Source organism: Macrobrachium nipponense, chromosome 26 (assembly GCF_015104395.2).
Source record: "Macrobrachium nipponense isolate FS-2020 chromosome 26, ASM1510439v2, whole genome shotgun sequence".
Classification (NCBI taxonomy): domain Eukaryota; kingdom Metazoa; phylum Arthropoda; class Malacostraca; order Decapoda; family Palaemonidae; genus Macrobrachium; species Macrobrachium nipponense.
The window spans coordinates 46,639,775-46,660,521 of record NC_087215.1 but is presented as its reverse complement, the minus strand read 5'-3'; the positions used below and the strand labels follow the sequence as shown (position 1 = coordinate 46,660,521).

Genomic DNA, 20,747 nt, shown 5'->3' with positions numbered 1-20,747 from the left:
GGGAGCCATTAAGTTCGGCCACTGTAAAGGACTACAGATCTAGGCAGGAAACACCTCAGAAAACAGCCAGAGCAGCAGCCACCAAGATTTATGTCTCTTGTTGCAAGAGGGAAATTGTCTCTGCAGGCAGTTGTTGCAGCGAGGGACTGGGGTCTCAGTGAAATAAACCTGGGTCCACCTGTTTTAGCTGACAATGACCTCTTTTAAGATTAGTAATAACCTTTTCTGGTGAGGCAGAAGACAAGGAAGCAACTTGAATTGTGCTGTACCATCTGTGGCGTAGGGTAAGGGACGTACACTTGGGAGTCGGCTCTCCCTTGTGCCATTAGTGAAAGAATAAATTCCATGAAAGGCTGATGATATTATTTTAAGGTTTTCAGGTTCACTTAATTTTTTCTATGATATTTGATCATTATGATTACATAGTAGCAATAAAGAATTGAGTACCCCTGGACCCTCTGATGATATCTTCTCTGTGCACCCTCCTCTGACAACCAGTGTTTGGAGAAGGCCAGGACACCTTCTAGTGTAATTACACTGGAACCTTATGCACCAGCACGGAGCAAAGGGGAAATAACCAGAACTGTATTAGAAATAGGACATGGTATATTGAAACCTCTAATGATAAGTATTTGACTTTTTATCTGGAAGATTCTAATCAGGATTTTCTAATATTACAGAGACATTGTGAATTGCTGTGGCTGAGAGCCTAAGATGTCATCTGAAGGTCGAACAGTGAAATCAGCCTCAGCAAAGAAATTGAAAAATTAAAAGCATTATCACATCTCGGAAAAGTTAAAGTAGACTGCTCAGCAGATACTTTCTGGAATCACACCAACACACAAAAAGAATGATATTTGCACCTTAACTGATGGCATACTCAGAGGAGAAGCTTGTGGAGGAATTAAAAGATCAAGGTATAAGAGTTGAAAGAATGAAGATGATGATCAGTGGAGCCTTAGTTCCACTTACAAATTTGATTATATTTGATTCGACCTGCTGCTTACCCAATGTAATAAAAGCAGCATGATTACGTTGTAAGGTGAAGCAATATATCCTAAGACCGAGATGTTTTTATTACCAAGAATATGGACATATGTTAGGGTTTAGTAGGCAGAAGCTACAGCGCAAACTTACCACATGTGTTGAATGTAGTGAATCAGAGCATGATGTATGTAATAAAGAAGCAAGATGTTTACATTGTTGAGAGAATCATCCATCATCTTCAGAGATGTGATGTGTACATCATGGAAAAGGAGATACAGACATTAAGGGAAACTAAATGCATAACATTTAGAGAAGGCAAAAGAGAAAGTATTAGATCAGTATGTTAGCCCTGCAATATCCTTTTACAGTATTGCTGCCAACAGAAAAGAATTATAAATGCTACCAGAGGTGCTTCCCTTAGCAGAGTAATAAAGGGAAGATCAGCGGTGACCTGTACTCCGGCCTCTTTTGGGGGCTGCGCCAGTGGTTTCTGACCTCCTGTTTCTTCGAGGCTGCACCAGTAGTTTCTAGCACTCCTGCCTCTTCAAAGGTAGCAACAGGGATTTCTGGTGTGCCTGCCCCTTCGGAGGTAGCGCCAGTGATTTCTGGTGCTCCTGCCTCTTTAGAGGCAGTGCCAGATGTACCTGGTACTCCCACCTCTCTGGAGTGTCAGCTACTTTGGAGGTTGTGCCAGCTTTGGCTGACATTCCTGCCTTGTTGGAGGCTGTATTATCAGTGTCTGGTGCTTGTGTCTCCCTGGAGCCTGCACCACATGTAACTGGTGCTCCTGGCACTTTGTAGGATGCACCAATTTTGTCTGACCTTCACACCCATCTTCAGGTAGTGCCAGCTTTCTCTGGTGTTCCTGAGATTGGTAACCCTCTAAAAAGGAAGGTAGCCATAAATAATCAGTTTTTTCCTCAAAAAAGCCATAGCAAGGCAATAAGATAAAAGCACTTAAAAGAGGCTCCAGTTTAACAGCCTCAAAAGCAAAGTAGAAATCATTCATTGCAAGTGATAGGTGTGCAGATCCATTTGCAAAGAAAATGTACAGCATGTTCACTCTGTCTACCACCTAGTGAAGTCTTCCCCAATTGATGAATTTAAATCCCTCATTCAAGAGCTACCATGTCCCTTTGTTATTCTGGGAGATATGAATACTGGTCGAAGTCCTCTTTGGGGTGGCAAAATGTTGGAATGCGAAGCATGGGAGAGTCTACACATTTTCTCGTTCAAACAGGTACATTATCAGCAGTTGATTTATCTATATTGATTTTAAATGGAGAGTGATAAATGATAGATTTTCCAGCGACCATTTTTCAATAGTAATGAATGTAGCTTCAGATCCATCTTCAAAGCTACATTTATGGAACATTGGTAAAGGTGATTGGGCAGCTTTCTAGTAATACAGCTCAATAGATGACTTGGCTGATGACGTTCCCTGTGTAGACAATGCTCTTGACTTCTCGAACATAATTTATGTTCACAGCTTGTTTTCAATCTATATCTAGGACTTCAGGAATTTTCTGTGGATGAATTACAACAAAACAGCTAGGCTGTGCATGAATTTAATCAGCACTGCAGAATTTTTAGTACTCTATAGTAATAAGATATTATTCTTACCTGGTAAACAAGGACCTTGACAGAGCCTTACTGTGACTGGCTTTTGCTTTTGACAATGTTCATGATGTAGATAAAGAGCTGCAGCAAGGGCAGAGCCTGAATCCAACACTGGAACTGCACAGTCGACTTGACGATGTTGTACGCCAGTGTCACACCACTCTGAACAGTGACCCCATGATTTAACAATCCATCTGTAACACACCCATAATTTTAATTCTTTCTTTGATACTTCTAACAATTCTTCACTTTCATTCAAACTGAGATAGTTAAAAAGCACAGTATTACAAACTGTTGTAACTATGACAAACTTAAAGATTTATAAAATAGCCAAAAAGGAATACTGTACATCTCTTACTCGGGAGTGTGACAGGGGAAAGTGTTACATGATTCAGTGTAAGGAGGAATGCTGTTTGGTAATCCATCACAGAAGCTTGATGGAACTTCTTTATCAGGTTCGCTACCTGAAACACATATCTGAAAGAAGAAAGCAATAGTGTGAAAGGCTTTATTTATAAGACAGTCTTTGATTTGATTTGAAAATGTTATAAAATAATTTTGTCCTTCTTTTGCAAGACCTTTACAATATTTTGGTTATCAAGTTCCCATTTGCATGCGAATTTATATTACACATTCAACATGGCTATCAAATTTATTCTTATTTCCTTGCAAACAGTATTTTTAAAATTTTAATGTGGTTTACTTGGATTAATAATAAACAATTATGTTTTTTGTCAATTTCATGTTTATGAATCAAGATATAGAAGTTCTTTATACTCTCTTCTGTCCTTAGCATTGAATAGAAAATGAGAATAGATGCAGCACTTGCTCTAAGAAAATCAATAACAACTGGTTGTCACTTTGCACACTGCAGGAACCTGTCAGTACTCTCCAAAACAATATCACAAACGTGTAATTGTTCTTACAAATCTACAGATCTTCGTTCTTTGCATATATATTCAGCTTGCGAACGTGAACTGGAACAGCTGTTAACTTTCAGACAAGGTTGTTAACTACCAACAGCACTGGGAAAGGCCCACCCATTCGTCAATTTGGACTCCACTTTGCTTTCAGCCACCGTGTGTGAAGATGTCTCTGCCTGACAGCCATTTACTTTTTTTTTCTTTCTTTTTTTTGCTTGAAATATATTTATGTGACTGTAGATTGTGTTTATATATGTAAACCCCTCAATCACTTAAGCCTTTTTTGGAGAGGAGACCATAGGGTTTAGGTGCTGTCCAGGGAAGGACAGTCCATATAATTGGTTTCTCTCCTCTTTTGAGTTAAGTCTCACTCATTATTGTGTGTCATGCTGTAAACATGAGTGTAATCAAAGCAACCTAAGCAGATTTCTATTTCAGCTGCTGTGGAGGCTGAGGGACTTACAGAATTATGACCTTGGGAGCTGAGTGTCTCTGAACTTATTGGTTACTTGTAGGCTACAAGGAGCCATCCAGTATCTCCTTTGATCATGACCATAATGCCTTTACTAGTCTATATCTTCCAACTGTAAGTCTGCTACTACTTCCTTGGTAATCCTGCATGCAGCATCAGTGATGAGTCCCCAGGTACTACCATATATGTCATCTCTGGGTAATGCCTCCCTCCACACGCTGTTGTCAAAGTGTGTGCTTTGACAACATCAAGGAGATGAGAGGGAAGTCGTCATCATCATCTTTGACGCCTCCTCCCAAAGAGAAAAATGAAGGTTGCCTCACCCTCCCAAAGGCAGTCTCATAGGGCTTCCAGTGGCCAGCCCTCTGCAGAGAGGGCTGCCTACCACACACGTGCAACTGCTACCTGGGATTCTCCAGATTCCCAGGGTATCAGTACTGGCCCCAGTAGCATGCCTACCTGGGCCACCAGTACTGGCCCCAGTAGCTACCTGGGCCACCAGTACTGGCCCCAGTAGCATGCCTACCTGGGCCACCAGTACTGGCCCCAGTAGCTACCTGGGCCACCAGTACTGGCCCCAGTAGCCCACCTACCCAGGATACCAGTTCCAGCCCATCTATCACTCGCTGCTACTCCCATCCTTGAGCTCACAGGGGCAACTGCCACTGGGGTTTCTCTGGACAACCCGTGTCTCAGTACCAGACCCAGTGGCCCGCCTGCCCAGGCCACTACCCAAGCCGGCAAGGGTCCCTGATCTACAGACCTTATCCCAGCTGCTTGCACAGCCCAGCAAGAGAAGGTAAGCAGAGAGCTTGCAGGTGCTTCCTCATCCCATCTCCCCCTCTTTGAAGAGAGTGGCTCAGGGGTACTGGGGTAGTGGCCTTGCTGACCAGCTGGTCACCCAGGATAGACAAGAGGAGATCCTGCTCTCAGTCTTCTCAATTGATAGAAGCTCCAGCTTATAAGAAGGCAGAAGCACACTCACTGGACAGCGCTGTACAGCTCTCCCTGACCTGTGCAGACGTCGTTACTGCAGGGAGACAATCAACCACAGCCTTGCTCTCCCATCAAGGCTTCTGCCATTGACAGGCTGGACAATGGAGTTCATGATCCTTCACCTGTCTCCTCCCCCTCCTCTCCTCCTCCTCCTCCTCCTCCTCAAAGGTTTTTACGGAAGACAGGAGTTGGAGAGGTCTGGGACTTCGGATTGCCATTCTTGCTCCCATCCCAGCCCATATACAGAAGCCTACGGTCCTGGTTGGGTCCTCAGACCAAAAGGTAAAGAGAGTGCCAGGTGGGTCTCCTGAGTGTCCATCTACTATGGAGGGAGAAACAGACCGACCTGGTCTTGGAGGGACCTGAGTGTCCTAGACCCCAGGACATGGACACTGCAGAGTTACAGAGGCATTTTGTGGAGATCATTAGAAGAATGATGCATCAACCTCATTTGCCAGACTTGGTTTTAGCTGGAAATAGTCTGTTCAGTTCTCGGTTCCATCAGAGGGCAGCTTCTTGCTGTTGGTTGATTTGAGGGATGGGTATTTTCAATATCTATCCACAGATAATCCCGCAAGTGCCTCTGCTTTATCCTCACGAGGGATGGTGTTCCAGCTCAGGGCACTTTGTTCCAGACTCTCAACTTACTCTCAAAGTGTGCACTCAAGTGTTCATGTTGATCTCAGCTCTGACTCATTTGCAAGGGTGTGTCTGCAGTAGTACCTGGGTGACTGGCTGGTTATGGTGAGGTCATTGCTGCAGTTGTTTTAGGACAGAGATCCGCTTCTTGAGTGCTTGTCATGACCTGGATGTAGTGATCAACTTCGAGAAGTCAGATCTCATGTCCAATCAGAGGGTAAAGTATCTGGACATGCTGATGGACATGGCAGTAGTGAGGGTCTTCCCATTGTACTCTCATATTGGCAGGTTTAGAGAGACAGCACAGAAGTTCCTGTCTTAACAAGACCAACCTGCTTGGATTGTTCAGCCACTGGGCAACTAGACATCGACATGGAGCAGAGACCTGGGTAGTATAGTGGATGCCCATCAGGTTGGGTATCTACAACCCCTCAAATCTTCTCCATTTCTTAATCGATTTGGTCTGGCTCCAAGTGTCCATTCCCTTCTCACAGAACGACCTCACCCTGTGGGAAGAGGTGAACGCAGGGCTCCAGAAAGATGCTGTGAAAGTCTGGAGAAACCAGTTGCCAAGGTTGTTACAGCAACTCGATCCTCCATAAGTATCTCCGCTTTACCCTTGTGGGGGAGTGTTCCAGTTCAGGACACTTTGTGTCAGACTCGCAACTGCTCCCCAAGTGTTCACTCGAGTGTTCATGTTGATCTCGGACCTTGTTCATTCACAAGGGTATGTTTGTGGAAGTACCTGGGGAATTGGGTGGTTTTGGTGAGCTCGTTGCTGTAGTTACTTCAGGACAAAGATCAGCTTCTTGAATATCTGTCACAATCTGGATGTAATGATCAACTTTGAGAAGTCAAATCTCATGCCCAAGCAGAGGCTAAAGTATGGGCATGCTGATAGGCATGGCAGTAGTGAGGGTCTTCCCACTGGGAGTTCTCATATCTGAAGGAACAACGTGCATGGCAGTGACATGTCATTCTGGGTCACCTGTGTCACTGGAGAAGATGGTCTCTCATAGGCGGCTTCACTTCTGTTCCCTTTAGTGGAGGATGAAGGTGTATTGGTCCCCGGCAAGGGCCCCTTCTTTCTCTCCTGTTCCTTTGTCAGAGGAAGTGAGGAGAGATCTAGCTTGGTAGTTAGAGGCCAGGAGGGGTGCAGTTGGGCACTCCTCCTACTGGGGTGCTTCTTTTGTTAGACATTGACTGAGGGATGTGGCTCACATCTGCAAGAGATGGTTGTAGGTGTGTGTCCTGAAACTCAAGGCAACTCTTTTTGCCCTGCAAGAGTTTTGGGACCAAGCCATGGTGCTATGGAGGAGTGATAATGGTGGTTACACTTGACAATGTCTTTGAGGGTTGTGAGAGAGTAAGTGAAAGCGTCGTTGGGTTGAGAGTTTAAATGTTTTCATATGTTTGATATGTCGTGTTTGGTGTTGCTGTATGACAGTATGTAAGTGCATACGTGTTTTTCTGAAGAGTGTGAGTGAGTGAGTGATAGAGAGAGAGAGAGAGAGAAAGATAGTAATTGGGAGATGGATAGTAAGGAGTGGTTTGATGGTGGGAGTAAGTGTTTCAGTTGTCTGTTGGAGCGGTCACAGATGAGTCTGTTATGGAGAGTCGTGATGGTCAGTTGATAGTCGGGAGCAGAGTTGTTATTTGAGTTCTTGTTGGTATTGTGTGTTGGAAGGTTGTTGTGCTGGCGCTTGAAGGTTGTTGTGCTTGTATAGTTGGAAGGTTGTCGAGCTTGTGAGTTGTTGAGTGTTGTTTGTGAGCTGTTGTGATTTCTTGGTGTCCTTAGTGAGTGGTTGTATGTGAACTTGTCAGGTTGTTTTGATGTTGGTGTTTGTGTGCGCAGTGATTTGTTGTGTTGTTGAGTTGTTGTATGGTTGTAGTATTTGGGTGGTTGTTTTGAGTTGTGGTTCTTGGTGGTGGTTGTGTATTAACAACCTAATTCAGCAGACAGCACAGCTGCTTGCCTTGAAGACAGTCATAAATGATAAGTAGGAGAGTGTGAAGCTGTTGTCTGTAGTTTTCATTGAACCAATTGTCCTGTCAAATAAAGTAACTCAGAGGGGAAAGTGTGACTGAGGGTCTTTTTGAGAGTCGGTACAATTAATTTAACTGTGGGGAGCCTTGATTGCTTGTGATCCTGCCACAGTGCTGATGAGCAACAACACTATGGTAGTGGCATGCATCAACAAGCAAGGGGGTCTGGTGTCCCAGGTGCACAGACTGGTGGTGCAGGTGCACAAATGGGCAGTAGTACCTGGTAGAGCAGTCATCCAACTACATTCCAGATTCTTGGAATGTGGTGGCAGACAAGCTCAGTTGGCAGAGCCAGGTGATAGGGACAGAGTGGTTCCTATGCCAAGACATTGTGGAGACCCTTTGAGTTATGGGAAGTCCCAACCATAGATCTGTTTGTGGGGCCAGTACAACAGAACGTTACTAGTGTTCTGCTTGATTGTTCTAGACCCATGGGTTATGATGAAGGACACATTCCAGCACCAAGGGGACAACTTAGAGGCACTTTCCCTCCATTTTTTTCTGATTAGTTGGATGAACAAAAAGGTTCTCATCATTCCAAAATTCAGATCAACTCCCAAGTAGCCACACACGAGCAGTTCCTAGACCAGCTAGTTCTGTTATTCTAATCCTGAGAGAGATTCCCTCGTGGCTCAACTTTCTGTGCTAGCCACACATCAAGAGAAGGGGTTGTCTGGGTACCGGCAGAAACCCTTAGTGGCTGTGTACCAGTGGAAATGCACCAACTTCTGTGGCTGATGTAGTCAACAGGATATCTCTCCAGTCAGAGCTTCTCTTCAGCAGGTAGTGGATTTCCTCGTCTTTCTTCGCTGAGACTGAAGAGAAGCTTCTCTTCATTTTGGCCACTAAGGGCCAGTTGAAGGGAATTGATCTCCCATCCTCATGGTAGATCTTTATGCATCTGAGAAGTTTCAAACAGTCTTGCCCACCCAGGGATCTCAGTGCCCCCCTAAATGGGAGGTAACACTCATCTTAAGGAGCCTAGCTTGTTTGCCTATGAGCTGTTGAGTCGTCAGACAGAGATCTGACTTTAATACACTGTTGTCTTGCTTGTCTGGCCTTGTGAAGAGAGTAGGCAAGCTTCTTGGCCTTCAATGGTAAGTACTCAAGGGGATGGAGATTGTTACGTTCAAGTTCATCCCATAATTAGTAATGAAGACTCAGAATCAGTTTGTTCCTGACATCAAATTCCACTCCTTTTCGATCCCTTCACTAAAGGACTTTGTAGGTAATGATTGGACGAGATGCCACTTTGTCCTGTTAGAATCAGCTCGACCAAGGAAAAGGTGTCCAAAAGCAAAATTTTTTCAAGCTTTGTGAGACATTGAAACAATCTTACTCTTCATCTGATGAGGTAGACAGGAGTTCAGTCTGGGCAAGAGGTCTGAAAGTTAGGGGCATTGTCCCATTCTTTTACATTCTGGAAGAACTTGTCAGTTCAGCAGGTACTGGAAGCAAGTGTATTCATGCTAGACCACATCTACCTCGTACCTTTGGGAAGTTGCCCACAAATCCTTAGACACGTTTTTCCTTGGGTCTTATGGTGGCTACCCAGCAAGTTGTGTAGCTCATCCAGCTCTTCTAAAGTGGGATGTAGCATCTCATCTAGGGTGCTTGGTAAACAAGAGAGAATGTATATGTGTGAGTGATTGGCCTCTTCCCTTCCTTTTCTGTTTTACTTGTCTCTCTCATAGGACAGAGGCACATGGTGCGTGCTGGATGGATGAGGTTTGCAGGTGACTATGTAACATGATGGGGGCATCCTGTCCCTCATCTTTTTGTAGATGGATTGGATGCATGTCCCCCTTCTCTCTAGACAAGGGTAGAGAAGGTTAGACAGTGAAACAAACCCATTGGTTTCATTAGTGAGTTTTCTTGTCTCCAACAATTTAGGGTTCCTCCTAGCCTACATCAAAAGTAATGAAGCAAAGTCGTTACTTTACACCTAGAAGTTTAGTAGTTGCAACATCCTATATGTCCAGCAAACTAGAGGTGAGGGATTCCTCCCTTAGCCATTCCAGATCAGGAAGGTATTCCAGGGTTGTTAGAACCTACCAGTCGGTTCAGACATTTGGCCCGACTCCCCCAACAACAAACAGCAAATTGTTAAAGTAAGTTGTATTTTTCTTGCATAAAAACCTGAAGTTCTTTACATTCACATCCCACCTCATCCATCATATCCCACCTCATCCATCACATCTCACCTCATCCACCCTCCTTCCGGTACCTGGGCCAAAAGGCAAAGTGAAGGGCAGACTAACGAGTGGGCGGGGCTTCCCTTCTAGTTTTGGTATTAACGACCTTGTCTGATAGTTAAACGGCTGTTCCAGCTAGCATTTGCAAGGTAAATCCTATGTAAAGAACTTATATTTACAGAGATTAAATACCAGTTACACTCTTTATATAGCAAAGATATGAGGAGGAATGTTATTAGCAGGATTATTTATTTGTATGTTCTATTTAAAGGACGTTACAATATTCATTGCTAATAAACCAGGACTATTCATATGTTAAAATGTAAAATGCTAAAGGTACTGAGGGTAGAGTAAAGTATTGTAGTGAAAAATAACACCACTGAAAATATAACTTTTTGAAATACAATATGTAAATAGTAAATCATATTGTAAAGAAATCTTCAAAACACCTCTTGCATATTTTAGGGAAGAGATACACTTGTAATCCATACAAAGATGGGAGAAAAATTCTATAAATATAAAATATTATGCTAAAAAGATGTTAAAAATAGTAATGCCACCTCGAGTTCTCCCCTATATATGCAGTGTCAAGGAAACCACCTGTTCATAGTTAAATAAGCAAAATAAAGATAAAATTATCTGTATTTATGGTTACTGAATGTAAACAAAATATTTCATAGAGAAAATGGGCAAAGAAGTACCACACATTCAGAAATAAAGTATGTTACATTATGGAGTGCCCTACCTTTTAATGTTAACAGACAAACAGGTGAAAATTAACCTATTTTTGTACTGTGTCTGTGAAAATGTTGGTCACTGGCAGAGGATATTATGTTCTTTGATTGCAGCCTGAAAGGATGATAAGACAGGATGTTACATGGACACCTGAAGTCTCTTGAAGAACAGGAAAGCCAAGACTTACATGGATAAGAACCATGAATAAGGAATTTGGGATTAAATGGAATGATTAGAGGAATCTGGTAGAAGCCCTTTGAGTAACGTGGCATTAAGTTAGATATGAAAATGCTACAGTTTGCACAGAGGAACGAAACGGGAACCAATGAATAATCACAATAGTAGTTAGAAAACACTCAATCCACACATCTGGATCTGGAGTTACATTTAGATATATTTCTAAATTTAGTAAATGCTTCCTTGGCCTGTAGCCCCTCTGTCCACAAAATATAATTGAAACCTATTACTCTAGTAAACTTCTGAAATATAAGAGGTTAAGGATTTACATACGTATCACTCTAAAATTCTTTTTTAAAACATACTCTGCCTACACAAGTTCAGTGAAGGAGGTATGATATTCCTTTCCTTTATGTAAGTAGTTTATAATACAAGATATGATTTCGCAGATATGAAAAGAATAGTGATTTCTCACCTGACTTGTAATCCTGGTTCCACTTCCACAAGACCTGCTGCAAGGAGTGACCTTCACAACCCGGAGATAAGATGGTGCTGTAACAGCCATTATAGGATCTTGGAGCGGTGAGGATCTCAAAAACACTATCCTGCAGAATGTGATATCCATTAGGATTCTGGGTTTTACACCACTTAATTGATTGGGTTTTACTACTACTTTAGGAAAAAATATTCTGAGTAACGCTGTTATTGCTAATTTGCTGAATACACAAGTTCCTCTGACACTTCCTTGAGTGTGACTTTACAATATTAAAAGTATAATTTACACAATAAAACAAAAGATTCTACACTTGACAAAACATAGAATGTAGTAAGTTGGGCAAATACCATTATCTTTGTGATGGTTATGGCGTCGAAATTAAACTGAAAAGGAACTACAGGTTGTGATGAGCACAAATGTAAATGGTGTGGATTAATGCATATGCATTCCATGTATTTACTAAATAAATATTGTCTGTTGTAAATGCATCTGCATGTGCTATGCCGTCCGCACTCTGCACATGCACATGTGTACTCTTCCTGCTGCTCTTGGCGCGAATTGCACACTTTGCAGAGCCTCTCTGTAGCCTAAATATTTGACTGTTGCTGTATGGAATAAAGAAAACTATGGCTCGGTATATCATTTCTCCAATCTTGCAATCTTCTGTCTTCTAATACAAAGACACCACCTCCTATCACCATGGCACAGTGACGAACACCCGAATTGGCATTCAAATCCAGCCACCATTACCCCTCGATCGCCTTTGGATCTTGTAGTGTTGATGCACTGTTTGTGCTATGTTCATGCAGTGCTTGTCGTAATGTTAGTGCTTTGATTTTAGAGGGTTGCATTTATCTTGTGCCCCTCCTCAGCTAGACAGGGACCCCAATTACCCTACCCAGCTACGAAGCCTGAGGCACACTTATCATTTGCCATATCCTGCTGACTCATTACTTAACAGACAAGTGGTCGCCTCTTCCTTTAAACTGTATATAGCACTGCAGAAAATTGTTCATAAAGGCTTCTGCCTCATATCATGATGAGCCTGGGGATATGCAACACGAACAGGACACTGAGGACCACCAGTTGCCTTCACGCCCAGTCTCACCAAGAGACTGTCGAACCCTTCCAGGTTTTGTAACGCTGGAAACCCCACCTTTGCTCTCACCACACCTGACTATACCACCTCCCACAGCTCCAGATATGGTGCTAAGGCTCCTCATCCAATGCCTAGAGGAATCTTGACAGGCCGCGTTGGCTACATGTCAGAGAGAGGAGGAACAATTGCATCATGAAGAGGAACATCATCACTAGGAGGATCTACACTGCCAAGAGGACTACTTAAGAGAAGAGGAAGCCCAACATTTCACTGTATTGTTGCAGCTACTTACAGTCAACTCTGCCCAGCAGCAAACAACACCAGCAGACCCGCAATAACTTCCCACACAACAATCCTCAGTGCCATTACCTACCCAGCCACCAACCCTACAGAAGGCCATTGCCCAGACCCTTCCGCCCTTATGTCCTGACGCCACATACCAAGTTTTCAGGGAGTGGCGTAAATGCTGGGATGACTATAGTGTGATGGTGGACCTAGGAATATTGCCTAGGAAAGCAGATGATACAACTTTGCATGTGCCTCAGCCTGGAGACCCAAAGAATACTTGAGCACACTCTCAACATACCACCAGAATGGATCGAAGTGTGGACGAGGTCTTGAATATTCTCCAGGAACACATCAAGAGCCTGCAAAATGAAGCTGAACGACACAAGGACCTGCTTTCCTGCGAACCAAGGGAAAGGGAAGCTTCAATGATTTCTACATTTGACTGAACTGTGTAGCGAAGCATGTAGCAGAGGAAATAGACATCCGTCCTGGCCATTCTGCTGTGTGCGAAGAGACTAAGCTAAAGATGATCATCATCATGGGATTCAGGGACAAGGAGCTCACTCAGAAACTCATTGACCTGGACGCTGCAGCTTCATTGGCCACCATGGTCAATGAATGTTGCTCCTATGAGGCCACACAGACAGTCACCACTGCCATACGTGCCCCTCCTAAATTGTGTGCTATCTCCACCTATAAAAAAACCAAAGGACATAGCAACATGGGTGCTACCTCGCACCCCACCCTTAACAAGGACACTTTATGCCCTTCCTGCACAAGGAAGCATGGCTCGGCTGAAAAGAGCCCAGCCACTGGCAGTGTATGTGGAAAATGGCTGCAAGGGACACTGGTGTAGGACTCCAAAGTGCCCTGCCAACAAGGCCACATGCAGAAACTGTTGCCGAGTGGGCCACTATGACAAGTACTGCCGACAGCAGATGAATGCCAAGCAGGGTGGTCCGCCCAATGCCACACTCCCTTCTAGCAAGTCCTCCAGTTGTTGCAAAGTCAAGACTTTCTTCTACAACTTCCTCCTCACCGTCACCCATATCCTCACCTACAAGGGTGAGACATCCAAGATTATGATGCTGCCTGACACAGGAGCTGGTGTATCAGTGATGGACCCACAGCACTTGGAACTTCTTCACATTCCCAGGATTGAGCCGCAACCTCCTGCCACATCAGTGACCATCACGACAGATGGGTCAAAGATGACACTGGCTTTATGTACCTTTAAGGCCACCCTGTCCTTGGCCAAGTGGTCCTGCCTCATCACAATTCAAGTACACGAAGGAGCCCAGATGCCACTCCTGTCCTATGCACTCTGCAAGGAGTTGGCCATCATCTGCCAGGCTTTCCTCGGCCCATTCTACAGGTCACCCACATTATCTGGTGTAAGGAGCTACCCCTCCATGGTTACATGACCTCTGCTGAGGCCCAAGAATATTTCTTACAAACCTTCCAGGACGTGCTCATGTCTAAGGAAGACCTTAAAGCAGCTCCACTGAGGCCAATGGCAGGCCTTTCCATGAAAATTCGCCTTAAGGAGGACGAGGTCCCATTCGCCATCCACACACTACAGCAGATCCCCTACACTTTCCACGAACCTGTCAAGAATGAACTAGACTCCATGGTTCAGCAGGGAATCATTAAGCCTCGTGCAGATGAGCTATCGGAACAGTGCCACCCGCTAGTAGTCGTCCCTTTGACCAAAGGAGTTCGCATCATGGTGGATCTCACCAAGTTGAACATACAAGTCTCCCATCCAGCCCACCCTTTGCCCACACCTTTAGCTGCTGTCCTCACTATCGACTCCACCACCAAGTTCTTCACCACTGCGGACACTCTACACAGCTACTGTCAGATGGAGCTAGCAGAGGAGGACTGCTGCCTCACCACTTTTATTACGCCTTACGGGTGCTTCCAGCATTGCCTAGGTATAGGCTTTGCTGCCACTGGAAATGCTTATTTTTATTGTGGTGACATAGCTCTCCAAGGCACGAAGAAGTACATCAAGGTTGTCGATGATATTCTCATCTTCGACGACGATAGCAGCACAGGCTGACCCCACCTACGTTTGCCTTTGTGGTTACATCAGTTCCAGGTTCCCCACAAATTGGTATGACCTACACGCATCCTTATTACTGTACTGGAAGTTGCAAGAAGCCCTCTCTACTGACAGCATCCTCGTGCTTTACAGGACAAGAATACTGGTTCCTACAGCTATACATTGCCACACACTCGCCAAACTCCATGACAGTCACAGAGGTGTCACGGTTACCAAACATCAGGCGTGACAAACTGTTGTCTGGCCAGGGATAGACTCAGACATCACCAACACCATCACTGCCTGCAAGCCGTGCCAGTTCCTACATCCCAGCCAACAAAAAGGAGCCTCTCTGCAGCGATGATCATCCATCGAGGCTCTTCGAGTCGGTATCGGCGGACTTCTTCCAGGTAGCTAGGAAGTCCTTTCTTCTAGTGCCTGACCACCTCTCTGGCTGGCCTGTGGTTGTCCCTTGCAAGGGCGACACTGCTGCCTCCTCGACCATGAGGCACTTCTGTCGCTACTTCAGAGAGGTGGGTGCTTCATTGAGCCTACGCACCAATGGAGGACCTCAGTTTACCTGCAAAGAATTCACTGACTTCACAGAGCGTTGAGGTATAAGTACACTGCATACGCGCGTCGCCACACTACCCATAGTCTAATGGACATGCCAAGGCCACTGGCAAGGCTGTCAAGCACCTAATGCTCAAAACGGGCCCCACAGGAAACATACGTGTGCCCACCCATCCTCAGTCGTTCATGGAAGATTGGCAAGAAAAGGCCCATGACTATGACCGCCAAGCTGCGGCCAGAACTGCTCAGGTGCAGCGCAACTATGATGCCCACACCTGGCCCCTGCCCAGGCTGAAAGTGGGCCAACATGGGACAAAGTTGGGATTGTCATAGGTGTAATATGATCACGCAAGTATGAGATATGCCTTCCAAATGGTGGAGTGCTACGTCAGAACCGTCACTTCCTATATCCAGTGCCCGGCTCCGCCCAAGTACCCAACTCTAATCTCCCTGTGACCCCTAGCCCAGACATGGAAAAGTCGTCAATTCCCTCCCAAGCCCCTTGCAGGTCTCCAAGATTAAACAGGCCTACATAATGTACAAAGCCCATATGTGCCACTTACGCAACTTGCTTCGTACATTCATACTTGAGAAACCCATCGTATGTAAGTTGCTTAGTACATTCAAAATACCTCTTTGAATGGAAAATGGGGAGGGGAGGTATGGATTAATGCATATGCATTCCATGTATTACTGAATATTGTCTGTTGTAAAAGAACTCACATGTGTCGCACTGTCTGCACTCTGCACATGCGCATGTGCACTCTTCCTGCTGCTCTTTGCCAGAGTTGCACGCCCTGCCAAGCCTGTAAATATTTACCCAGCTGTATTGAATAAGAAAACTTCGACTCGGGATATAATTTCTCCCATGCTGCAATCGTCTGTTTTCATCTGCAAGACATCACCACCTATCTCCAAATGGTGATAAAGATGTTTTCATTGTTTTCTGCATTTTGCATCATATTTTACAAAAAGATAACTGTATCCAAGCAAGTATTTCATAGTTAGTTTCTAACAAACATTCTGTATGGCTCCTGTAATATAGCGTTGTGTGTTCACAAGCAAATTTAAACAGTACTCTTAAATTAGTTAGATTCCAGTGGCATTTTCACAGCTAAAACAAGTAGGAAAAATATGCATGTGTTTGAAATTTAACTCATTACCTTATTAAGAATTCAAAATACTATCTGTTTGTCTCTGCAAAAACGACATTGACTTTTTAGGACAAAATGTGTATCATTATCTTAGAGAGATAGGCACAGGCTTTGAATTCTATATTACAGAAAATGCAGTACTCTAAGCTGACACCGAATTCAGTCAACATTGTTATTGGGCTCCAGGAATGAGAGTGAAGTGGATAAAAAGAAGATTGAAAATAAAACTAAGCTAAACTTAGATTTGGGAAACTAAAATGAAAGCATTTTGAGAGGAGAGTGTCCATGTAGATCTACAGGACAACGTTGAGTTCAATATGTATGTCAAATTTAACAGATGGTATCCAAGCTGGCAATAAGGATTGCTAAATTAAAAATAATATTTAAGAAGAGACAAATTAACCGGATGCTATGTCTAAGGGCTTAGAGAGGCTAAAATACTGTTACAGCTAAATTGGGTTGTGAAGAACTTATAGAGGCCAGTGAGGAAAAGAATGGGAACATTCAGGATAAGCTAGAAAAATGTTGCTGACTCCTTATAAATGCAGATATCTTAATCAAAACATTTTAAAAAAAACTATGATTTGCAGTTAGGATCTATGGCTTTCTACACTGAACCAATATACCCACTTAGAAATAAAATGGAAGAGATTCTGACAAGTCTCAATAAAATGTCAAGATTCATTAGTTGAGGGAGATTTTGGAAAAGATAATATGGATGAATAATTAGCCAGAAAGTGTGGTGTTCAGAGACATGAAACTACCTGGGTTCTCAAAGAAATAACTGAAAAGAAGTCAGTCAGAAGTAGCAGGACCTCATCCAGTTGGAAGGCCAGACAGAAAGTGTGAAGAGAACTCTATAGATGTTTAAGCACGAGAGAAGAAAACCTAAGTCATGACAATGACATCGGCGATGAATAAATACGAATCAGAAAATTCATAAAAAGACAATGGGCGAAATATGCCTTTCTGTCAAAAATCAGGAAAAAATAGTACAGCATGTACCTAGGTCCTACAGTTGCCTAGCTTTGATCTATTTTGAATTACGATGGATCCTTGAAACTCTAAGCTAACACCAGCAGGGAAGAGTCTATACACCTGCATGGGCCACTGACATGAAGATTACAAGTTCTGTTTGGGAAAACATATTTTTTTCACCTTTTCCGATTTCTGGGAAATTTATCTGTAACTGAACTTACCTTCCACTATCTGTGGCATTGTTCCACGAGGCAGTGTTATTCACATTTTGGTTTGCTGTCTCATTAGCCGTAGACCCATCAGTATTCATTTCCATTAATTCTTCAGTTGGGGGATTTCTATGTAACTGAAGAGGATAAAGGTTTGGGTGTTTAAACTGTAGGTCAGAGCTATCTTTCATGGAGAAAATAGCGCCGTCATCCAAAATGTTTTCTACAAGACTTGTGTTTGGAGAAGTGATAAAATCTTTGTTTAGCCTTGGAAAACTAGGGCTAAGCCTTCTTCTGAGAACATTCTGATCCATGATCTGGTTCATGTCACGATAAGTCTGTGTAAAATTCAAAGTCTTATTCAATAAATTTGTTTCATGAAGGTTTGCCCTTAAAAGCTCTATCATCCTGTTAGCAATCATGGTTTGGCTGGCTTTATCTTTGGAAGTTTGAGTCTGGTTTGTTACAGTATCACTAAAGCCCAAGTTGTACAAAAATCTTTGTAGATCATTTAGCAACTGGTTATCATTACTAAGTGTTCCATTACCAGTCGTAGTGTGTTGAGAAATGCCTGAAAACTCATCATTAATACTAGTATTTGTAAATGGTGTCTGTATGTTGTTTCCCTTAGCAGTTGTTTGATCAGGAATCTGTATTTGCTTTCTTATCAACAATGAAGTTGCATTTCTTTCACTAACTTCATCTTTTTCTGATCTCACTTCAATGTCGTTTTCATTATTCAATGGAAGATATTCAATACCAGCCTCCTCCTGTGGTGTGTGGTACTTGGTCATCTCTGGTCTGCTTCTGTTCTGAGAAGAATGACTGATTATACCAGTTGTGTTTAAGTGACCTTTGTGATCGTCATCTTCCCGTGAGAGTGGAGTCTGAATATCTTCAGAAGAAACCATGTTCGGTAAATCCTTCAAGTAATTCAAAGCCTTGTCAGAACTTGAAGCTTGCAAGTGATCATCATGATACCAAACATTAGACTTTTCATGAGTGACCTGTTGCGAAGGCTTTGCATTCCCTGATGGGTTTTCTCCGGTATCACGCACTGGGTGTTTCTGGTGTTCGGTATCGGTGGGTGTCCACAATCCTGATGACTCGAATGTGCTTCCCTTGATCATATTCTCATAGGCCTTACTTGAAATCATCCCAGCCACACTATCTGATCCTTTTTCTGAAACATTTGATATAGCGCTTGTTAAATTAGGCACAGGTGTGGAAAACAGGTAGGCTTGGTTCAGGGCTTGTGCTTCATAAACTGCCTGTAGCATCAAGTAATTAAATCCATTATTTGTTCTTGGACAGCCAAAGAATGGATGAAGGAACAAGGGTAAAAAGACGCAGCGTAATCCGGGAGGAATTTGTGTTATCTGAAAGAGATAACAAGAATTTCAGTTTTTTACCTATGATTTTAATTGGACTGGTCATCATCTTAAACTACAAAATAATGCTGGTTCTATTGCCATTCTAGTTAACATTCCCACTAATGTGTAATTAAAATATTCAAACTATCCAAAACTGAAATAAAAATATATACCCAAACAAAGATAAGCTCCACCAAAATATATAAGTTGACTAAAACTTACCGGTGTCTGCCACATGGGACAAATTAAACAACTTTTGAATTACTGAGGAAAGCAAACCATTCCAAATATTTAAAATGAATATGGATCAATCATTAAACCATTAGACATTAGATATAGACTTCGGTTAATCAGATGTGGAATCCTTTGTATGGACACATGGTTTAGATAGATGGATACTTGCAAACATACACATAAGATAAATGTGCTTGAAGGTGTTTTAATATTTTTCTTTGAAAGAATGGCAGATGTCTGGTACCATATTCTAAGGAAAACCCCCAATATACAAAGATGTAAAAAGTATGAGGAAAAAAAAAGATGAAATTTTCCTTTGCACGCAACACACAACGAAAATTACATTACGATTAACTAGTGTGGATAGGAACTAACTCAGAATCGTTAATTAGGTTTCGTAGTTGAGCACCTTAATAATGATAATAATATTTGGAAGAAGACCCTCCTTCAAACAAATTCTGTTGAATAAAATGGCAGAATTCATAAAATTAATCCTATATATTACCTTTTCTATTTTTCTTATTACTCGCTTCTCTGGCTCAGCTGTACTTCTTAATAGATTGGCCAATATTCATATTGTGAGAAATCTAAATAATGCTGAATGTGATCTTTTATTTAGAACAGGATTTTGCTGTCAATACTGGTATTATCAGTATATTGGTATACAGAAATGACGGATCTCAGGTCCAGGTCAAGCAAGGGTTGTTATTATAGTGTTGGTATTATTCCATAAGTGAGGTCAGTGTCAGGGTGGGGTCGTCCCTGGTGTTCAGCTGGTATTGTTGGTGTAGCTGGCTTCTCGCGACGTTTCGACCTTCTCATAGGTCATCTTCTTGGCTGGTCAGCAGTAGAAGTGAAGAGATAGTGGCTAGTCTTGGGCGAAGCCAGGATCTCACGTTTATGGTTGCAGGGATTCAGCTATGCAAGTGCTCAAGTAGTGTGTCTGAGAATGAATGTCTGGATGCCTGCCTATGGCAGAAGTCCTATCATCCTGCTGGTGCTCCTGATTATCTGGCAGTGTTGGGGGCTCGTTTGCTGCTGATCTTCGGGTGGTGGTATGGAGGAGAAACATTTCTTGAGTAATATTCAAGTTAGGTTTCTCCGTTTCCAGGAGTCGCAGACGTTGAAGATCAGTAGTTTGGTTGATAATTTTGATATTAGGTATAATATCACTCCTTTTTATTCTTGTGTTATGGGCAGTCCTGGCATGATTATAAATGGCCCCTCTTGGGCCACATTTGCTTGGAGAATCGGATGCCGATGTATTTGCTGAGGCATCCTCAGATGGGGCATGTGTATTGGTAGACCACATTTGACTTCTTCAAGGGATACTGCAGGGGGCCCACTGGGGTTTTCCTTATCACCAGGCTGCTCATTTTATAAAATATGATGAAATTAATTTTCTTATCCCAACTTTTAGGGGTAACATTTCCCTTGATGATGGTCTTGAGGGCTTGCTCGTCCTCCTTATACCTCTGGTGGAAGTGCCTTGTGTATAAAGCTTGA

The 20,747-nt window shown here is 43.0% G+C and overlaps 1 protein-coding gene across 1 annotated transcript in view; it reads right to left on the bottom strand.

Moving 5' to 3' along the window:
• The window catches only part of LOC135200256 (uncharacterized), a 43,660-nt gene that overhangs the window by 6,260 nt on the left and 16,653 nt on the right, over positions 1-20,747 (bottom strand). The window contains 4 exon segments of the mRNA XM_064228728.1: positions 2,611-2,801; positions 2,966-3,084; positions 11,266-11,395; positions 17,647-19,013. Of these exon segments, the coding sequence (XP_064084798.1) occupies positions 2,611-2,801; positions 2,966-3,084; positions 11,266-11,395; positions 17,647-19,013 (1,807 nt within the window).